The 18,230-nt window shown below is 32.3% G+C and overlaps 1 protein-coding gene across 1 annotated transcript in view; it reads right to left on the bottom strand.

Moving 5' to 3' along the window:
- Window positions 1-18,230, bottom strand: part of LOC130446024 (putative phosphatidate phosphatase) — a 71,842-nt gene that overhangs the window by 9,863 nt on the left and 43,749 nt on the right. The window contains exons 3-5 of the mRNA XM_056782002.1: window positions 5,908-6,212; window positions 3,356-3,413; window positions 98-274 (exon numbers count right to left, since the gene is read on the bottom strand). Coding sequence (XP_056637980.1) covers window positions 98-274; window positions 3,356-3,413; window positions 5,908-6,212 — 540 coding nt within the window. The remainder of the gene's footprint in view (window positions 1-97; window positions 275-3,355; window positions 3,414-5,907; window positions 6,213-18,230) is intronic.

The raw sequence follows: 18,230 nt of genomic DNA, 5'->3' as shown, positions 1-18,230 counted from the left end.
TGAGACTATGAATTTAACGATCTCATCCACAGGATTATCAAAATATCAGAGTACAACCCTAAAATAAGTGAATATAATTTCGTAGCAAAATACTCACTGTAATTATTGCAACAAGGGCACCCAACAAAAGACCACATAGTACATCGCTCCAGTGATGTTTGTAGTCAGATACTCTTGTCATTGCAGTGAAAAGAGACGATAGAACAGCGAGAAATTGAAGAGTATGTTTTAAGAGTATTGAGCCATCCCATGTCATACGTTTGTGCAAGTAAATCTAGAAGAATAAAATTAATTAGCTCGACTTACAGTTCTACATTCAATGTTGGCTCACTGAATCATTTACGAGGGCCGTTTTTTTCTCAACTTCCGATCGCTCCGTGCAGACGCTACACGGGCAGAAGAAAGCGAGTATGCGCTGTAGGCAGCTCTTGCACTACACACCCCGCCATCGTTGACATTCGGCGTTGTGCTACAGCCACATAAACATGTCCGCTATAATTGATTATGCCAAAAACTGACCGTACAAATCTTTTGGTGATAGAATTATTGTTTTATATGAACTTGTCTTTAATTTATAGCGTATTGGAGGTTGAAAAAAAAACGGCATTCGTAAATACATATTATAGGAATAGAATGTTTGATTCCAATTTATGTGGAAAGTAGATGGGTTTTCTCAATTAAGAAGATTGATTAATTCAATCAATCCATCGTCTACTTTGCACATTTTTAGAAATTCAAGGTTTTTTCAAGATATATTATGTCCTCATCTCAAAATAAATTTAATATAAAATCAGTAATCTATAATTTAGATCTTTGGTTTTATACAAATAAACTCAACTTAAACGTTTTTCTAATGCTTTAATTCTAGTTAAACTCCTCTAACAATCTTTCATCAATTCAGCAGCTTATCCCATTGCTCAAATCAGTATGTATGTATGTATGGATAATGGGGTATTATATAAACTGCGATCTTTTGCGTCTCCTTTTCTTGCTGTGATACTGGGAATCCCAGTGTTTACAGCTAATCTGTTAATACAACTTCTTTGAGAAAATCCAGAATGTGGGATGGTTGTAGCTTGCAAAGATCTTCGTCTTCTATTTCACACGCTCCCAGGTATAGTGCTCTGGATTTTCACACTTAGAGAAAATGTGGATAGAGGTTTCGTCCTCTGTGCAACAAAAATTGCACGCCGCATTATCTGCTAGGCCTAGCGTCTCCAGGTTTTTATTAAAGCGACAGTGCTCCGATAGGACTCCTTCTAGTATTCTTACCTATGTTGAAATTTTCACCAGATCTTCTCTAGTTATAGTTTCCCTATAGGTTTTCCCAATAATTGGTTTTGCTCCTATTTACCTCTTTTTCCAGTGCTTTTTCTCTTGGTCAAGGTCCCATGAAGGGCTCCTCGTCTCCCGCTTCAGCGGGCTTATCAGCTAATTTTTCTAGGCAATGCCAAACGCATTTGTATTTTATTATATAGGAGCTTGAAGCTCTAATAGTTGCTTGGCTTTCGGACAGGATGATGATCTATTTATTGTTTACGATATTTTCTCTCTAAATTGAACTGGTTACATTTTTCAATTGCATAGATTTCTACTTGAAGAACGCTTGGTATAGTGCTCAGGCTTCCAGAGTGTTGGATTGTGGGCCCGTACACTCTTATTCTAGTTCTGTCTTTGGTTTAAATTCGTCCGTATACCACTTCATTGACTTTTCTAATACTTCCTCTCCTTTGTATCAAAAATCTCTAAATTCTTTCCACCACCTACATTTCTCAGTCCTTATTGACGCGGTTTAACCATCATAAGTCGAATTTAATACATCGATTCAGAATTTTAAATAGAATTGAAAAACAGGACAAGATAGTGGATTGCAAACGGCTAACTTGTTTCGAAAAAGGCAAAGAGTGTTTCTTTGGCCGGAAAAGCGATGGCCACCAATTTATGGGATAGTCATGGGTTGTGACAACGCACCTTCTCATACTTCAGTGATAGCTATGGTTTAAATTCACGAACTGCACTTCGACTGGGTTGACCATCAGATCTGGCTCCCAACGATTTTGTCCTGTTTCCTAACCTTATAGTTTCACTTGCAGGAGAGATGTTCATGCAACGAGGACATTATTGCATAGGTAAACGCCTATTTTGAGGATAAAGATGGCAATTATTATTTGGAAGGTTTAAAAAGTCTGGAGCATTACTGGAAAAAGTATATAGACTTGAAAGGGAGCCTGCGTTGAAAAAAATGATGATGAAAAAAAATATCTTGTTTCCTTTGTTAAGTCGAAAACTTTTCAAACAATCCTCGTACAATCGACTATTATAAAAAAATCAATAAATTGTACAAAAGTAATTGGAAAATAGTTTATTGAATTCTTTACGCGACATTTGAAATCACACGTGTTGTTTACAGAGAAATGCCATTAAAAATCGCTGAAACAAGTGTTCAATAATACGATTTGACAGTAAGAAAAGTGGATAATAGATTGATTTATTAGTTAAAAATCAGCGGCGGTTCCTCAATAACTGCAAATGTACACGGACACCCTCAAATTTGATGCCTCCTTTTGAAAAAAACAAAACTGATTCAAGTCTGTCTTGTTTTATTTTGAAGATTAATTTAAAAAAAGGTTTGATTAATTCATACACAAAAATCCGATCGCTTTGCCCGGTGGTAGGCACAATATCTTCAATGCACATCGTAGATAAATTTGAAAGGTCTATTGCAAGCCCCTCTCACCGTCGTAGTCTAGACTGACTTGTACTGGTCCGGGTGCACATGAAATCAGTGCACTTGTAGCTTGGGAAATAAATAACTTGTATAGAAACGGGAATTTTGATAAAATGATTTCTTTAAGATGAAAATATTGAAATTAATAGTGTTAATCATTGGAAATCGAGTGTATTAACTACGAATATACGCAAAAGTCGTGTTTAGAAATGTACTTTTGAATAAAAAACTCACGGATAAACTGATTGCGGGTGTGATGTGAGTAATAGACTGCATTCCATGTTTATGTTTTAGAAGCAATGAGGCATTTTTTATTTATTTTCAATTCAAAAAACGTGTAATAAGAAACTATCATTCCTGTATATATAGAAAAAATTTTTTTGCTAACATAAATTGACGGTTTGTTAATCTTTAATATCAACGTAGTACAAATATGAAACTAATCTCGAAATTAGGACGAAAAAATTTATAAAATGGCTTCTGTATACGTCGATGTATAACCGCAAGCAATTTTCAAAAGGAGCCGTCATAAATAATGTTTTAATGTACTTGAGAAAATTTAGATGGCAATTAAAAGAGTTTTTTGGCATCTATTAAAAACAAGACGCTTAATAAAAAAATACTTACTGCGAAATATAACATCGTGTACATCGAAAACGATGAATGTCCAGAAGGAAACGAGAGTCTGTAATAAAAACAATATTAGAAGTGTAAAAAACTCGAGTGGTAATAGCCGCTAGACAAACACTCGAGAGAGATCCATTTGAGATAATTTTTTATTTATTTGTTAAATAAAACGATTCCCATGAAACTTTCAACACTGCTAGTGAGAAAAAAATAGAATTGGTAAACCAAAACTACAGACTACTAATTTTTTTGTTGTTGTACAGAGGCGTGCCACGGCCAATAACTTCAAACCAAAAATAATTTTTAATTTTATATTTAAAACATGCTAATCGCTCGTTCAATTCTAAAACGAAAAACTTCTATAAACAAGTGTGATGATTTTTGCCGTTAATGGGATACAAGGTGAGTTCTGGATGTTTTTATATCTAATGTCTTTTTCCATTACTTCCCTCCGGACGATCCGGAGCAGTAATGGGACATCCTTCTCACCATGAATACAAATATTGGTATAACAAAAGATCGAATTCAACAGCTGAGGCCATTGATTACGTTGCAGAGAGAATTATCAATAAGAAAAATGACATTAGTGACTCCATAAAATGCAGTATTAGTTTGAACAGCTTTTTGTTGTTTGAAAATCAAAATATAAATATTACGAGCATTACCAACCATACCTGGAATGGCGTGCTTCCAATAAACAAAATAGATAACAAATAAAAAAGAAGTCTACTGAACGGTGCAAATAGTAATAAAATTTAATCTTCTGGACATGATGCTTGAAAGTGAGATTCCAATTTTAACCTTAAAAAATTCTTAGAATTGTTTTTCAAAGTTTTTTTTTTATTTATATGTGACCTTAAAATAAAATTAATGAAAATGAAATAGGAATTGCTTTAATATTCGAATTGATAAACTTTGAGGCGAACTTATCTGTGTCGTAATTTCTGTGATAAATAAAAATTAGATTGTCATACTTTATTACTATTTGCAAGAAACAATGATTTATCGAATGTCATTGAAACAAAACTTCTGACAATAGTAGCAAAATCGTGATCATTCTGTTTTATTGGTCTTGAAGCATGTGTTGAAGAGATAATATACGTGAGAGTATAAATAATAACATCGGAGTTCAAAACATTGTTAAAAAGTATTATCTATTAATATGGTGAAGATAAGATATAACCACAATGTTGTATTTAAATTATTTATATTGTTGCTAGACTAGAACCTTATACAAGATTACACGTGTGTAATAAGCTCACAAATAAAAATTGAGACAAAAATTTTATGTGCATTAAAGAGTAAAAAAATAGACCTGGAATTTGAGTTCTAGTTGTGCTGGTGAGTAATGGTATCAACATTTTTCTGGTCAATCGATGTCAAGATTGACATCTAATCTATTTATAAATTCATAAAATTAGTTCCCTCTTTTCAGAACTACATTTTTTATCATTGGATAGTAATGCTATATATATGTATGACTTAATGTTAATTGTTTGGTTTGGTTACATCAATTAACAAAAATAATTTGGAAACTATCAGATATTTCTGATGACATATCATATATTGAATCAATGTTGATATTAATATCTTATGAATGGAAAAAATGTAGGAAACCAAATAAAGTCAAATCAACAAAGTGTTACACCACCTTTTCGACTGATTACTTCTTCTTGGCATATTGTCAATTAACATTGGACACTCATGTAATGTAAAACTTTTCTAAATTTCTTGGTGAGTTCGCAATTATCGAACGGTTTTTGTAAGATTTGATGTGAGTTTCTTCTTAATTATATGCTACAAGTTTTCAATCGTCTAGATATCTTGATTAAACGTCTATTTTTAAAGTGGAATATCGTTTTCAGACATCCAATATTTTACTTCTACAGCCGTATGATATGCGGCATCATTTTGTTGAAAAATCAAAAAATTTTTTTCAATTCGAGGTGTTGAGTTATTGTGAAGCTGATATGGATCCTCGGTCATTCTAAAACACTTATTTAGGTCTTATGTCACGACTTCCACTATCACCAATGTTTGTGTGAAAGTTTTAAAACCCATCCACTCTGTGACATGATGAGGCTGAATTGCAGTTCTTGCTTTTTGAGCCTTCGATCCTTTGTATTGTTTAATTTAATAGTGTTTATTTTATACAACCCAGCGATAATCATTTGAATAAACCAAGAATATAACAATACAAATAAAATTTTTAACTAGTAATTGACGGTTTTTCAATAAAAAAAAGCGACGAATGAAGTTCAGCCCCAAGGAACATCTCCCTGAGATGACAAGAAAATAATACTCGTTTTCAATCTTATTAGATTGCATGACATTCTCTCCCCTGATTCAGTATAAACTAGTTTGATACATCACAACTTCTAATTTAGTTCTATTTCAATTGATTTTACACGTTGCGTTTGATTGTTAAGAGGTGTTGTACTTTAATGTTTTGATATTCCACCTAACCGCCTTTCTAATAATGTACCCTATATTCCCTATTTGAAAATAAGATTATTTTCTGTGTTCTACTATAATATGATATTAGTACTTACCTTATTTCTTTCATAGTTCTCTTATTGTTGATGTATAACGGATTGGTACAAACAAAATGTTCGTAATATTTGTATGGTATAATCGAACCATTACAAACATCGGGAAGGCACACTGAATAAAAATGTGGCCTCAATCTGCCGACTGTATATTTTAAGACATCGGTGGTTAGCTGCGAACAAGCTGCGCCAAAGGCAAATATGCCAAAAACACAATAAAGGTTATAGATCCAATTAGGTATGGACATTCCAAGGAATATTATGTTCTTTTGATTGTTTGGTCGATTTAGATACTCAGTCATAAGCATCTGAAAGAAAAAATCGAATTAGAATATTATTCAGATTCTGATAAAGATGATAATTTCTCTATAAAAAAACAATATTTTCTGTTTTAATTATTACCTAGAATATATCGATTGAAAAGAAAATAATGTCGCTATTGAATTTTTGCCCAAGCCTAACATTGTGTATACTGTTTTATGTGAATCAAAATATAAGGAAAAAATATTAACTTTAGTCTCAAAAAAGTTGACATTTTGCGAAGGAAATACAATGATGGAAAAAAATAACAATAAAATTATAAGAAACCTAGAAATATAAATGAGTCGTTTTATAGCAAAAATATTTATATTAGCTTCTTATTTAAATAAATAAAAAATTACAAATGTACCGATATCCATAACACAGCCATGACCGGAACGTCTTACACACTTGTAAATGAAACAGAAAAATGAAAGAAATTTGAAATATTTTGAGAAATGGAAAAAAAAATAATTTTCATTCCAATGATTAATAAAAAAACCCGTTTCCTGTTCTCTAATAGTCTTTATTAGTAGCACCAATCGAAAAGGATACTCGACACAAACGCTTTTCCTCGATGACAGGATAAGAATTCTCTCTAAACCGTTACATTTTTCGGATCTAATATTTCACATAAGTCTATATGGCATAATTAAAGTACTTTTCTCAATCAGTAACAAGGATTCCATAGTGGAATCCTTCACTAAATCTTCTTTCAAAAAACGGTATTGAAACTCGAAAAATATCTATAGTTGTCTTGAATTACTCTTTTTACAAGGATGGTTTTAGAAAAAGATGTAAAACGTAAAAGAGCTTTTACCTGTCCCTTTCAAACTTCGTAGCCACAGGAAGTAGCCAACTCAAGCCCCACAACAAACAACAATCATTTTAGTTTGACCAGTGTCATCGACTCATAAGGTTGCCTATATAGAAGAACAAGGTAAAAACCAATCAATGACTGTCAGAATTGCATTTTTCATTCAAAACTTAACTTATATTTTTGTGTGAAGCCAAACATCTAGAGTGCGCAGATTTTGCTTAGTGTTCTATCTAGGTGACTTTGAGAAAGGTCGGATGGTTGAGTTTCGTGATGCTGGTATATCGATATGTCTACAGATAAGGAATGTTGCAAGAACTGATGAAAAAAGTACTGAATACACTGTTTACACCACCACTACACCAACACTCAGTCTCTGAAGACGATAACTTGATTATCGAAACGCGCGTCAGACAGTGTAACAGTGAGTGTTGGTGTAGTTAGTGTATTCAGTATGAATGTCGCTAAAGGTTCCAGCTTAGTAATGGAAAAAGAGAAAAAAATAGATCTTAAAACTAATACTGGGAAAACGAGATATATGGAATGTAGCATAAAAAAGAAAGAAGAGAAAAGTAAACATGTAAAGAAATTCAAGTACCTGGATGTAATAATAACGAACGATTGAGATAAAACAGAAGAAGTAAGAGAGAAAATACAAGCAATTAAAAGAGCTCTTGGTACAAAAATATTGTAGATCGACGACATCAAAATAGATAAATACAAAACTTGTACGTACTCAATAAAACAATAATACAATGTGTATGGCAAAGAAAAAGCCTAAAATTATGCCGAGAATGGGAGAAAAATTATGCTTACTGTCAGAAGAGCAAATGAAGCAAAAGAAAAATGCTGAAAAGACAAAATGTGATGAAGATTCCAAAAAAGGTACGCTGGGACATAACTGGGCAGCTGGATTGAAAACAGATAAAAATTATGGTGAGGTTGATGCAGGGCGAGAGGAAGAGGAAGACCGAGGACGAGATGGCGTTCAGGTGTTCCACCGAAGTATGACAAAAGTTTACAATAGAACATCAGATCTTTACGCACGATACTGCAGAGTCAGTGGTAGTGGACACTATTGTATACGGTAACAGATCATCATTAGTTCTCATTAGATAGAACAAGACAGCTCAGAGCTACGTTCAGAATTTAATGTAGCCATTTGTCGTCAAATAACTTCACACTATGTAAGACCATATTTTTGGCAGAGAATTTAAAGTAGATAGATATTGACCAGTCAGTATATAAACAGGAGGTTCTAACGATTTGTTTTCTAGCAACCCATTCAAATGGGCTTCCACTTCTCCTAATTCAATATTTTCTTTTACAAATAGATTCAAAACCTTCACCAATGTTTCAGTTTTAGTCAAAAAAATTCTAAATGGTATAGGTTACAACTTTTATCCTCTTCATCGATTTTGGAGAGCAATTCTTCATGAAAAACAGATGAAAGAAATAAGTATCTAAAGCTCTGCGTTAGCAAACAGGTTTCCTCTGTTAATTTTTACTGTTTGTTCTAAGAATATGAAGAGAGTAGTTGTAAATAATGTTAACAATAATGTTGGATTAGAAGCCGTTTAAGTTGTTTATTTTAATGAAATAATTGTATACACTGCAAGGTGTTTCTTACAAGCGTGTTTTTATAATTATAGACTACAAGTCTGCGAGGCACTTTAAAAAAATTCACACCCTTGTTCAATAAATTTTTCTACAGTGGCGCGTAAGAAACTTTTAGTTGTTTAGTAAAAGTATTTGGGTCCAGTGGAACTATTGGTCGTTAAATTTGGATCGAATCACAAGGTTACGATTTTATAATACTAATTCAGTCATTATGTCGCGGCTAGAAAATTACTTTGTGGATTTTCCTATTGACATATGAAAATTTTCATACAATACTTTTTTGTTCCTTTCTTCACGATAATTGCGGTTCTCCATATATTCCACATCGATCGTAGAAACCATTTGGTTGAGAAGTAAAATTTGTTTTTTGCTATTTTCTTTTTTATTCGTGAAAGATATCGAAAAAATTTTCATCGTCAAACTTCGTTCCTTTATTTTGTACAAAAATGATGACTGTCACCACGTTGACTGCACCGCGTCCGACGCTACAAAGATCGTCCTGGCATATAATTCGCCCATACATCGACCGCTAAACTTACACAGGACAAAAAAAAATAGATTTTTAGCAAACCAATTAAATGCAAAACAACGGCAGAACTATACTTTTCGAATAGTTTTAAGCATGATAAGTCTGTTCTTGAGAACATTTTTCTTATGTCACTAGACCATGTTAAAAAGCAAGTGAAGAAGTCTCCACCAAAAAGCAATTCAGTGCACCCTGTGAGAACATGGAGGGAGAGAATTAGTGCTAAAAATCGATAAAAATTTTCTTTCTTTAAAAAAATTTTCTTTCCGTTACAATATTCACGTTTTTTTTCATTCATTTGCATTTATAAAGACTGTAATTTCCGAATCGGTCAAAAAGTGTGAAAAAAAGTACCGTAGCGGTTCATTTTTTCACGCTTTTGCGTTAAAGAAAGTTACGTAACGTGTCATTTTGTAACGCAATTATAAAATTGTTTTTTATCAAAATAGTGGTCTGTGAACGCTTACTTTCTCATGTCAATTCGTTTCTTCGATAAACTGTCTCCTTTTTTTTCTTGATATTCGTTCAAGAATATCCGTTTTGTGTCTAATTAAAAGTATAGTATTATGTTAAAGATGTTGTTGAATCGGCAACAGAAATCCAGGGAAAAGTATTTGAAAGAATGTAATTCTTTTATAATGTGGCGTACTAAAAAAGGCATAAACAACTTAACAGAAAGAGTGTTATTAGATTACTTTGAAACTAAATCCAAAATGTGGAAGTCAGTAACACTTTGGTCGACTTATCCAAAATTGAAAGGCACCCTACTAGTAAATAACGACGTAGACATCACTGAATACTCGCAACTCATTGCATATTTGAAAAATAAATCAGTTGGCTAGAGAGCCAAAAAATCTGAAACATTTGCCGAAATTAATAAGGTTTTGTTGCAAGCTCCAGACGATTATTATCTCATGCATACGACAGCACATTTTAATGTAAGCTTAGATGTTAATTATAACATCTTTCAGGTTCATTTAATATTCGGAATCACAGGAGCCCTGCGGAGGGAGGAATAAATAACTATGGTTTTTTACTTGTCAACAATTAATTTGTAATGATATAATATGTGCAGCAGACACTAAAAAATCGTATCCAATAATGTAAACAAATTTTCACTTGTAGATGATTTACTTGACACAACAACGGAATCCATTTCCTCTGGTGTGGAAATACAAACTATAGATTTTACAGCCGAATTAGTTCCTGAAAATATATTTGAAACATTACCATCAAACATGAAGTGTATTTCATATAAGATTTTAACAGAATTACTCGAATGGATAAACTCGTAAAGTTTCAATTCTTTTATTGATGTACACCAAGTGATAAAAGGTTTTTGCATAAGATGGAATCTCAAAATACAACAAGCCGCGTACTCGATTACATTCTTGCCAACGTCTATAAACTACCATACAAAAAAAACTTTTTTGCAATTAAGTAAGTCCAAATCTTTCAATTTGTAACGGCTGTACTACGATGTAGGAAATAAGAATGCAACAGTCCCGGGTTAAAAAAATTTATTTGCAAAATTAATATGAAAATTATTTGTTTAGGAATTGAAACTAACATTTAATCTACAGAACAGAATGTTTGAAAATTCAAACATTCATTCCAGAAAGGTAATTGTAATTAAAATTCCCACCCATTCATCCGTTCGGTTATAATTCATCGGATTTGCTGAGTAAGTGTAAGTTTATTTATACCAAATCTCGGCGTGTTGCCAATATCAGCAACACCGAATGTCACGATTTATTTGACAAATAAACATATGCTTATAGGCATGAAAGTACATGCTTAATGGATAATAATTTTCTTGTGACGATTTTGAAAATATTTTTAGTCGCCTTAAAGTATACATAATATAACAAATAAAAAAAAAGATTGTGTTTGAAATAGATATACACGGTGGGTACAGAATTATGTACATCATTATTTTTAGAAATGTTCCCAAATGAACCTCACTTTTCTCTACACCCCTTTTTCAGATTCTTAGACAGGATAAATAATTACCATCTCTTCCAACTCAAATCAATGTAGGATAGTTCTCATTAATCAATATTTTATGATGAATCCATAGCTCAGTTGCTGTGCAACTTCTGCGGTTTCCCGATGAAAAACTGAACTGATTTGCACAAGCCACTTCCAAAGCCAGATTCATTTAGAGGATTTCACAGAGATTGGGAAGACTGAGAGTACGACAGAGTAAGACCTGAACAATACGATTCATACCACAAAACTCTCTCAATTTTAACGAGTCGCTAAAGATAAGTATATACCTTTGTTGTGATAGAATACAACGCCTTTCCTACAAAAATGTATGATCGCATGTTTTCGCATGATCGGGTTATTCGTACGAGGAGGCGTCTTCTGTGTGAGAAGCCTAAGCATCTCCTCAATTTACGTCAATATGGGGTTCGAAATTGTTTGTAAAGCTCCACTACGATCTCTTTTGCACATGATTGTCGTACGTGTTGCACTTTCCTACATCTTTAATAGTTTTTTCCGGAAATGAATCGATTTAAAATCATTTCAGCATGCTTTTACAAATGAAATATTTCTCTTTTGCATTTTTTCGACACTCAGTTATGTGGAATCTAAGTATAGAGCTATTTTTTATATCCATATCCAATGTAGATAGTTCAAAATTGTTTTATGGTCGACAATTAGATCTGTAGCAATATCCTAAGACTTCAGATTTCTCGTTTTGACTTAGTATACCCTCTACATAATTTTAGATCAATTTCAAAGTTATCTAGGTAAGTTGTTTTTTTTAATACGTTCTTGTTGGGCTGTTTAATATCAGTCCTTAGGTAAATATTGAAAGATAGATAAAGATTTAATGCATAGAGGTTACGAAATGATACACTATGATTATGAAGAGTTACAGATATTCACTTTAGTGTAATTATTTTTTTTTAAATTCTGAAACTCTAACCTAATCCCAACAATAAGAAAAGTCTTATAAAATATAATTTAATATCTTTCAATTGATGGTGACTTATCGACTATCACGTAAAACACAAATAAAATCCATTTTGTTGTGAAGGAAGTGACGAATTTGTTATAGTTTGTCTATTTATAATTACGAAAGTTGTTTTTATAAGGTTAAATATAAAAATCACATCGCTAAAACGAGAGTATACATTCGATATAGTCGAATACGAAATGATGTGTTTTTCTTAGGTTTGACCAAAGCCTTTGGCAAACCTCGGAATAAATTTTAATTTCGTTCTTCAACTGAAATATTTTTAGCCAAACTTGGAAGATGCTAATTTTTCAATCAAACGTCGAAATTATAATAATTTGTTGCGGGCTTTGTCCAGTCGGTCTCAGAAGTAACTAATATTACGAAACAACTAACTGGACAAAACATTCTAAATGTTTGGCTAAGGGCTGTATAAAGTGATTTTCCAAATTATATAAATGTGAATGCTCTGACGCAATTTGCAGCTCCACAAGTCTCACAAGACTAATTTTTTATTATATTCAAGACAATATTATTACAATTAACATAAAAACTACGAACTTTATCATGTCTAATTCAAGATATTCCAATACTTTATTGAAGTTTGAGAGGCCCAACTCCCATTTTATTCAATTGAGTTTCGACGCTTGCCTGGACAAATTAGTCTCTACTAGGTTTGACGAAATTTTGTTTAGTCAAAGTCCGAAAATCGTAATTTTTGAGCTTTGACTGAGAATTTCAGTGAGATTTAAGATTGTCAAACCTAGGAGCGCTGAATATTCGAGATTTGATATATATGCAAAATAACAAATAAAAATTGTGTTTATTACTCGTATACACAAAACGAAACGATAGTCCATGAGGATCTTTGGTCTTCAAGTAATTAAAATAGTGATTCGTAAGATGTATGCCGAGTGAAATATATTTTATTTAGTTTCTAGTGTTTTGTGAGAAATATGGTTGTTTTTCGATAATAACAGAATGAAGTGAAACAGGTAAGTGAGGATGTTAAATAGGAATTTATGTACAAACACTAATGCCTTATTATGAAAACTTATCTCATAGAGATTTATTTAAAAATTGGTTTCGAGAATAGCTTCTACATAATTTTACACTACAGCCAAGTATCATAGTAGCAATAATAAATGCGAAATAATTGAATTTATATTTTAAAAAAACATACCTCTGCTTGCCACCATTCGTGCGTATTCCGCAAGAAAAAAAGACTTTAAAACATATTAAAGAATTAGTGGAAAACGTGAAAAAAGTTATGATAGAAGACTAGCGAAATATTGGGAAGAATCCGAAGAAAATCGTTTACTAAGAAAAGTGTCCTCAAGTTCTGGGAACTGCCGGTGATGTCTTTGTAATAAAGCAAATTGCTCAACTAATTCGAAGCCTGCCTGAGCTATCGGGGCTGTTACAATAGCGGATCCTTGACTGGTTGCATTCTCTTATGTAATAACTCATTTTTCAAGCTATCGAAATTACATTATCCATAATCCCTGTTCCAATTTTGAGCATTTTGCTGGTAGTGATGAGCCACTCCTTACTTTGAATTCAAGTCTCTGCATCACAGTGATGGAACTATGACAAATTTTCTTTATCTTGACTCTGTTGCATTAAAAGATTACAAATGTCATTTTAAATTTGCATGAGACCATTTCTCAACGTTAATCATGCAGACTATCTTTTTATGTCCAGTTAGATAGAGAATATATTATATACCGCAAGATATGAGATACCACTATCTTCAACTATCTATTTAATAGTCAAAGGTTGCTATTACATCACCGGATCATGGAGTTTTTCAAACTTCTCTTGTGTGGTAGTAATGGTGGGGGCTCCATCTGCTTGTTAGTTTGAACACATCTGCGGTGAACTCTTTCAAACGCAAGTATTTAATCAGCGTACGTTGCTCGACTCGATGTATTTGATACTGAGTTGTGACTCTTTGAATTCGTGCTTTAGCACGGTGCAACAGGTTCAGTTTTTAGCGTGAGTATATGTGCAATAAATTACAATGTGACGTAAATTATTTTAGTTTAGTATTCGAATACCCAAATAAAATTAACCATATCCTTTTGGGCCATGGAGAAAACGGTTTATTAGAGAGGTTTATCAATAAGTGTTTTTATCCAATATTTGTTCAATAATCTATATAAAATGATAACCTTGTAAAATTGTTTTATTTGAATATATTTCTATATGGTTTAAAGCGACATATGGTGAACTTGCAAGCTAGAGTTATTTAGATCGATTTGTTAATCTGCAAATTTATGAAAATATATTATTCTACTTTAGTCAAAACACATGTTTCAGCAAGTATAATAATTAATATTTCACTAGCTAATTCCATCTTTTTTTTTCATATGATTTATCACTGACAAATAAAGCCATTTATTTCTTAAAATATTGACCATTAATACTCTAAACATATAAACATGGCACGAGTTGTACTGTAAATTTTAGGATAAGCAAAATACCTATTTGTCGTTCATAGTGGCGTTAGTAATGGCGTAAGGCCAATATTATGTTGAGGATATAGTGAAAATCTACCTCTACAGAAAAGCAATGTGCTAACCACGATTTTGAATCTTGTGAAACATTAGCCAGGTGGAAAATGAAACTTTCGGAATTTCAAATAACCGACTGATATTTGGCAATTATTTTTTAACAAACACGTAAATAGGAAGGAGAAAACAAATTTTTGCACATTGCAGGCTTACGACTATACAAAAAATACGATGTATATTCACAAAGTAAGTTCCGTTTGGTTATACATATAACAAAATAGTGCACAGGTACAGAAAAAATATTCATTATACAAAGCTTCACAACTATAAAATTAATTTTTTAAATAGCTTCCGAAATTTTGTAGGCACTTGTCATAGCGATGCACAAGCTTTTGTATGCCTTTTTCATAGAAGGTTGCATCTGCGATTCAAACATTTACTTTCAGCTCGACATCATCATTGAAGTGTTGACCATCAAAGAAAGATTTTGGGTGTAGGAAAACATAAAAGTGGGATAGCATTTTGTACGTACATCTCGCAGATTTGCCCAAAAAATTTTCATTTCTTTCTTTATATCGAATCACAATCTTATTTCACTAGCGGCAGCATTTACAATTAAGGCTGACAACTTAAAGAAGCACTACAAAGAAAAAGTTGGCAGTAGCGATCGTGTATTTCTTCGGCTTGAGTCATGCTCGAAACTGTGATCGCAGCGCTGTTGCTGATAGAAACAGACACAGAACTTACATTGTGGATATACACAGATCGTTTTTCTATAACCTATTGATCAGAATAGAAGCAAACCAAGGTAAAGACGATTGCGCAACTCAAATATTGTACACCCTGTCATTGTCTGTAAGCTTGTGTTGTGTTACGGTTGCGTCTGTTTCTACCTTCAACTGTGATTAGTTGTCTACAAGAAGATCATATGGAAAAAACTAAAGGAGTGTGGATGTGCCCGAATAGTACTAAAAGTTAAAAAAATTACCAAATACTCCTTGGCCAAGTGGAAATGAGTATATTACAGATAAAATGAACTTCAAATATTAAAGGAGGAAAACTGAAAGAGGGAATATTTGTTGGGCGACAGATTCGTATGAGTTATGAAAGATCCTTAGTTTATCAAATTCTCTCATTTGTCTGCTTGGATGTCATACGAAAAGGTTGTCGGAAAGTTTTGAAGAAATAAAAAAAGAAAAACATTTGGAAGTGATTATGTTATTGACGAATCATTTCCAGCACTCACATTTGAAAATTTCTTTTCCTGGCACCTTAGAAGGGAAGGAATTAGGTCAATCCTAAATGGTACATCAGCATTTGTTTGTCAAAACTGTTCGAAAAAATCAGGGAAACCAAACGAAGAAGACGAATCATTCTCCAAAACGACAATTCGAGCTTCCATACATCAGTCATCAGTCATCCGACGTACAGTTTTACTCAATGATTTCTTTTTATAACCGCAGATCAAACATAAATTGCGGAATGGAAAAAATGCTTCGACAATTGGTTCAAACACATGCAAAAGTGTTTTGATCTTAATGGAGAATATTATTTTGAAAAAAAAATTATAAATGTTTGTTTTCATTTGTCTCAAAATACCCTCGTAGTATATAACGCAGTGATTAAAAAATTAATAACTTTCAGCTGGGGTATGAAAACCGTTTAAACTATTGTACTTTGGGAAATACAGAAATGGGGAAACTTGGCGGCAGACATCCGGAAAATATGGTGGTTGATAGACATTTCGTGGATAAAAGTGTGACAACATTCATTGCCAGAAATGAATTCTTTTGTTTTCCCATTCTCTTCTTTACAAATTATTCGAACATATCTCCTATTTGAATTAAAATTTTAGACAGAATATCGAAAAAGTCGATTTTGATAGGATTCGAGTTTATTGTCTCGGTGGATATTCTTGTAGTTTTGACGTCAAATGTTAAGATTTCACTAGTTACTCACTCTTATGTTTTGTACTTGTATCTTTTATAACTATTTTATTTTATCTTTGGGAAATCTAGACCGATACGAAAATGTTTATGTTTGTAAGTTCTAAATTCAAAATATTCATCTAAATAATTAATGATCACAGCAAGGGTAAAATGACGACCACATTTACAACATATGTGCATTTCAAAACAATCTCACATTAAACCGTAAGATTAGTGATTTCTTTACAGTTCTTTTAAATATCCCAAAATAACGAGAAAGAAGTAGATTGGACGCTATGGTATTCAAATAAACTTTACACTTTTCATTAAGAAATTTTTAAAATATCGTCTACATAACAAACATTTCATGTGCCAGCGATTAGAACCACTAAATTACTACCAACTTTATAAACCATAAGATAGTACCTATGGTGTCAAAAACTGACGCTAATAGAGATGTAGCAAAACAAACTCAATCACTAATCGATAACAACTGCTGTCTTTTTTTGTCACCGTAATAGTTAAGGAGCTGGTAGCAGTACTTAGTTTAACAATGAATTGTTTTAATTAAAGATGTGTTCTTCATATTTAGGTATTTGCAGTTACGTCGGAATAAATTTTTAAATTTATCTTTTGTCAAATAAATATTAGATCCTCTAGCCTAAAGGGGAATTTGAAACTATCGTGTTTTTTTTCGATAAATAGAAAATATACTTCTTTTTAAACTACAAAGTCAGTTCAAGTCTTATGACCGATGATTTGTCAAAGAATGGTTTCAGTGATTACTATATCTTCACTTTCGAAATTAAAAGAACCATTGCCAACAAATAGTTGATGTAAATCAGAACTTTATAATTGGTCCAATTAAAAAAAATGTTATTTTCTAATGATGCATTAGAATCGTAATTTAATTCAATTTCAAAGTTGCACAAAGATAGATTTGAAGTGTATTTTGTGGAAGAAATGGTAATTTCACGTGTCACATTAGAGCTTCCGTACTATTGTACAATAAATCGCATTGAATTAAGGTGGGCGTGAATACAATGGACAGTTACGTGTAATAATAAACCGTTTAAACAAAATGTCGTAAAACTATAATTTGTATGTGCCGTTAAAAGCAAACACCTGAAGAAACGTCACCAAAAAAATTGACTATAATTCTTCTGCCTTTAAGTTTAACCCAAATTAACCCTTTCAGCAACATATTGAAATGATATTACGTAAGCAAATATGTTTTTTTATTTATTGTCATATTACTTCCCTTACAACTATCATTTTCAAACTTAGTTTCAATCATTTTTTATACTATTATAACAAAAATATATTTTGGTAATTATAATTTGTAAATCTGTGCTTCGTTTACATTCCAGTTTATTTGGGTGTCAATATAATTTCAAATTTTTATATTCATTACTGAAATAAAAATTCGGCATATTTAGTTGTTAGTTTAAAATAAGGGACACAATCAATTACTTTCAAAAAATCGAATTCGACTTATCTAAAAGATTCATTTCATTCTCTAAACCACTACCTATTTCCCAACCTTTTTAGTGCCGTGTCCCACTCTATGTTTTCTAAAATTCTTATGCCCCCGTATGTAACACACATAAAAATTGTTTAATAATTGTTTACTAAAGAAACTTAAAATAGG

Source organism: Diorhabda sublineata, chromosome 6, assembly GCF_026230105.1.
Source record: "Diorhabda sublineata isolate icDioSubl1.1 chromosome 6, icDioSubl1.1, whole genome shotgun sequence".
Classification (NCBI taxonomy): Eukaryota; Metazoa; Arthropoda; class Insecta; order Coleoptera; family Chrysomelidae; genus Diorhabda; species Diorhabda sublineata.
Note: the sequence above shows the minus strand (reverse complement) of the source record. Positions and strands in the feature narration are given on the sequence as shown.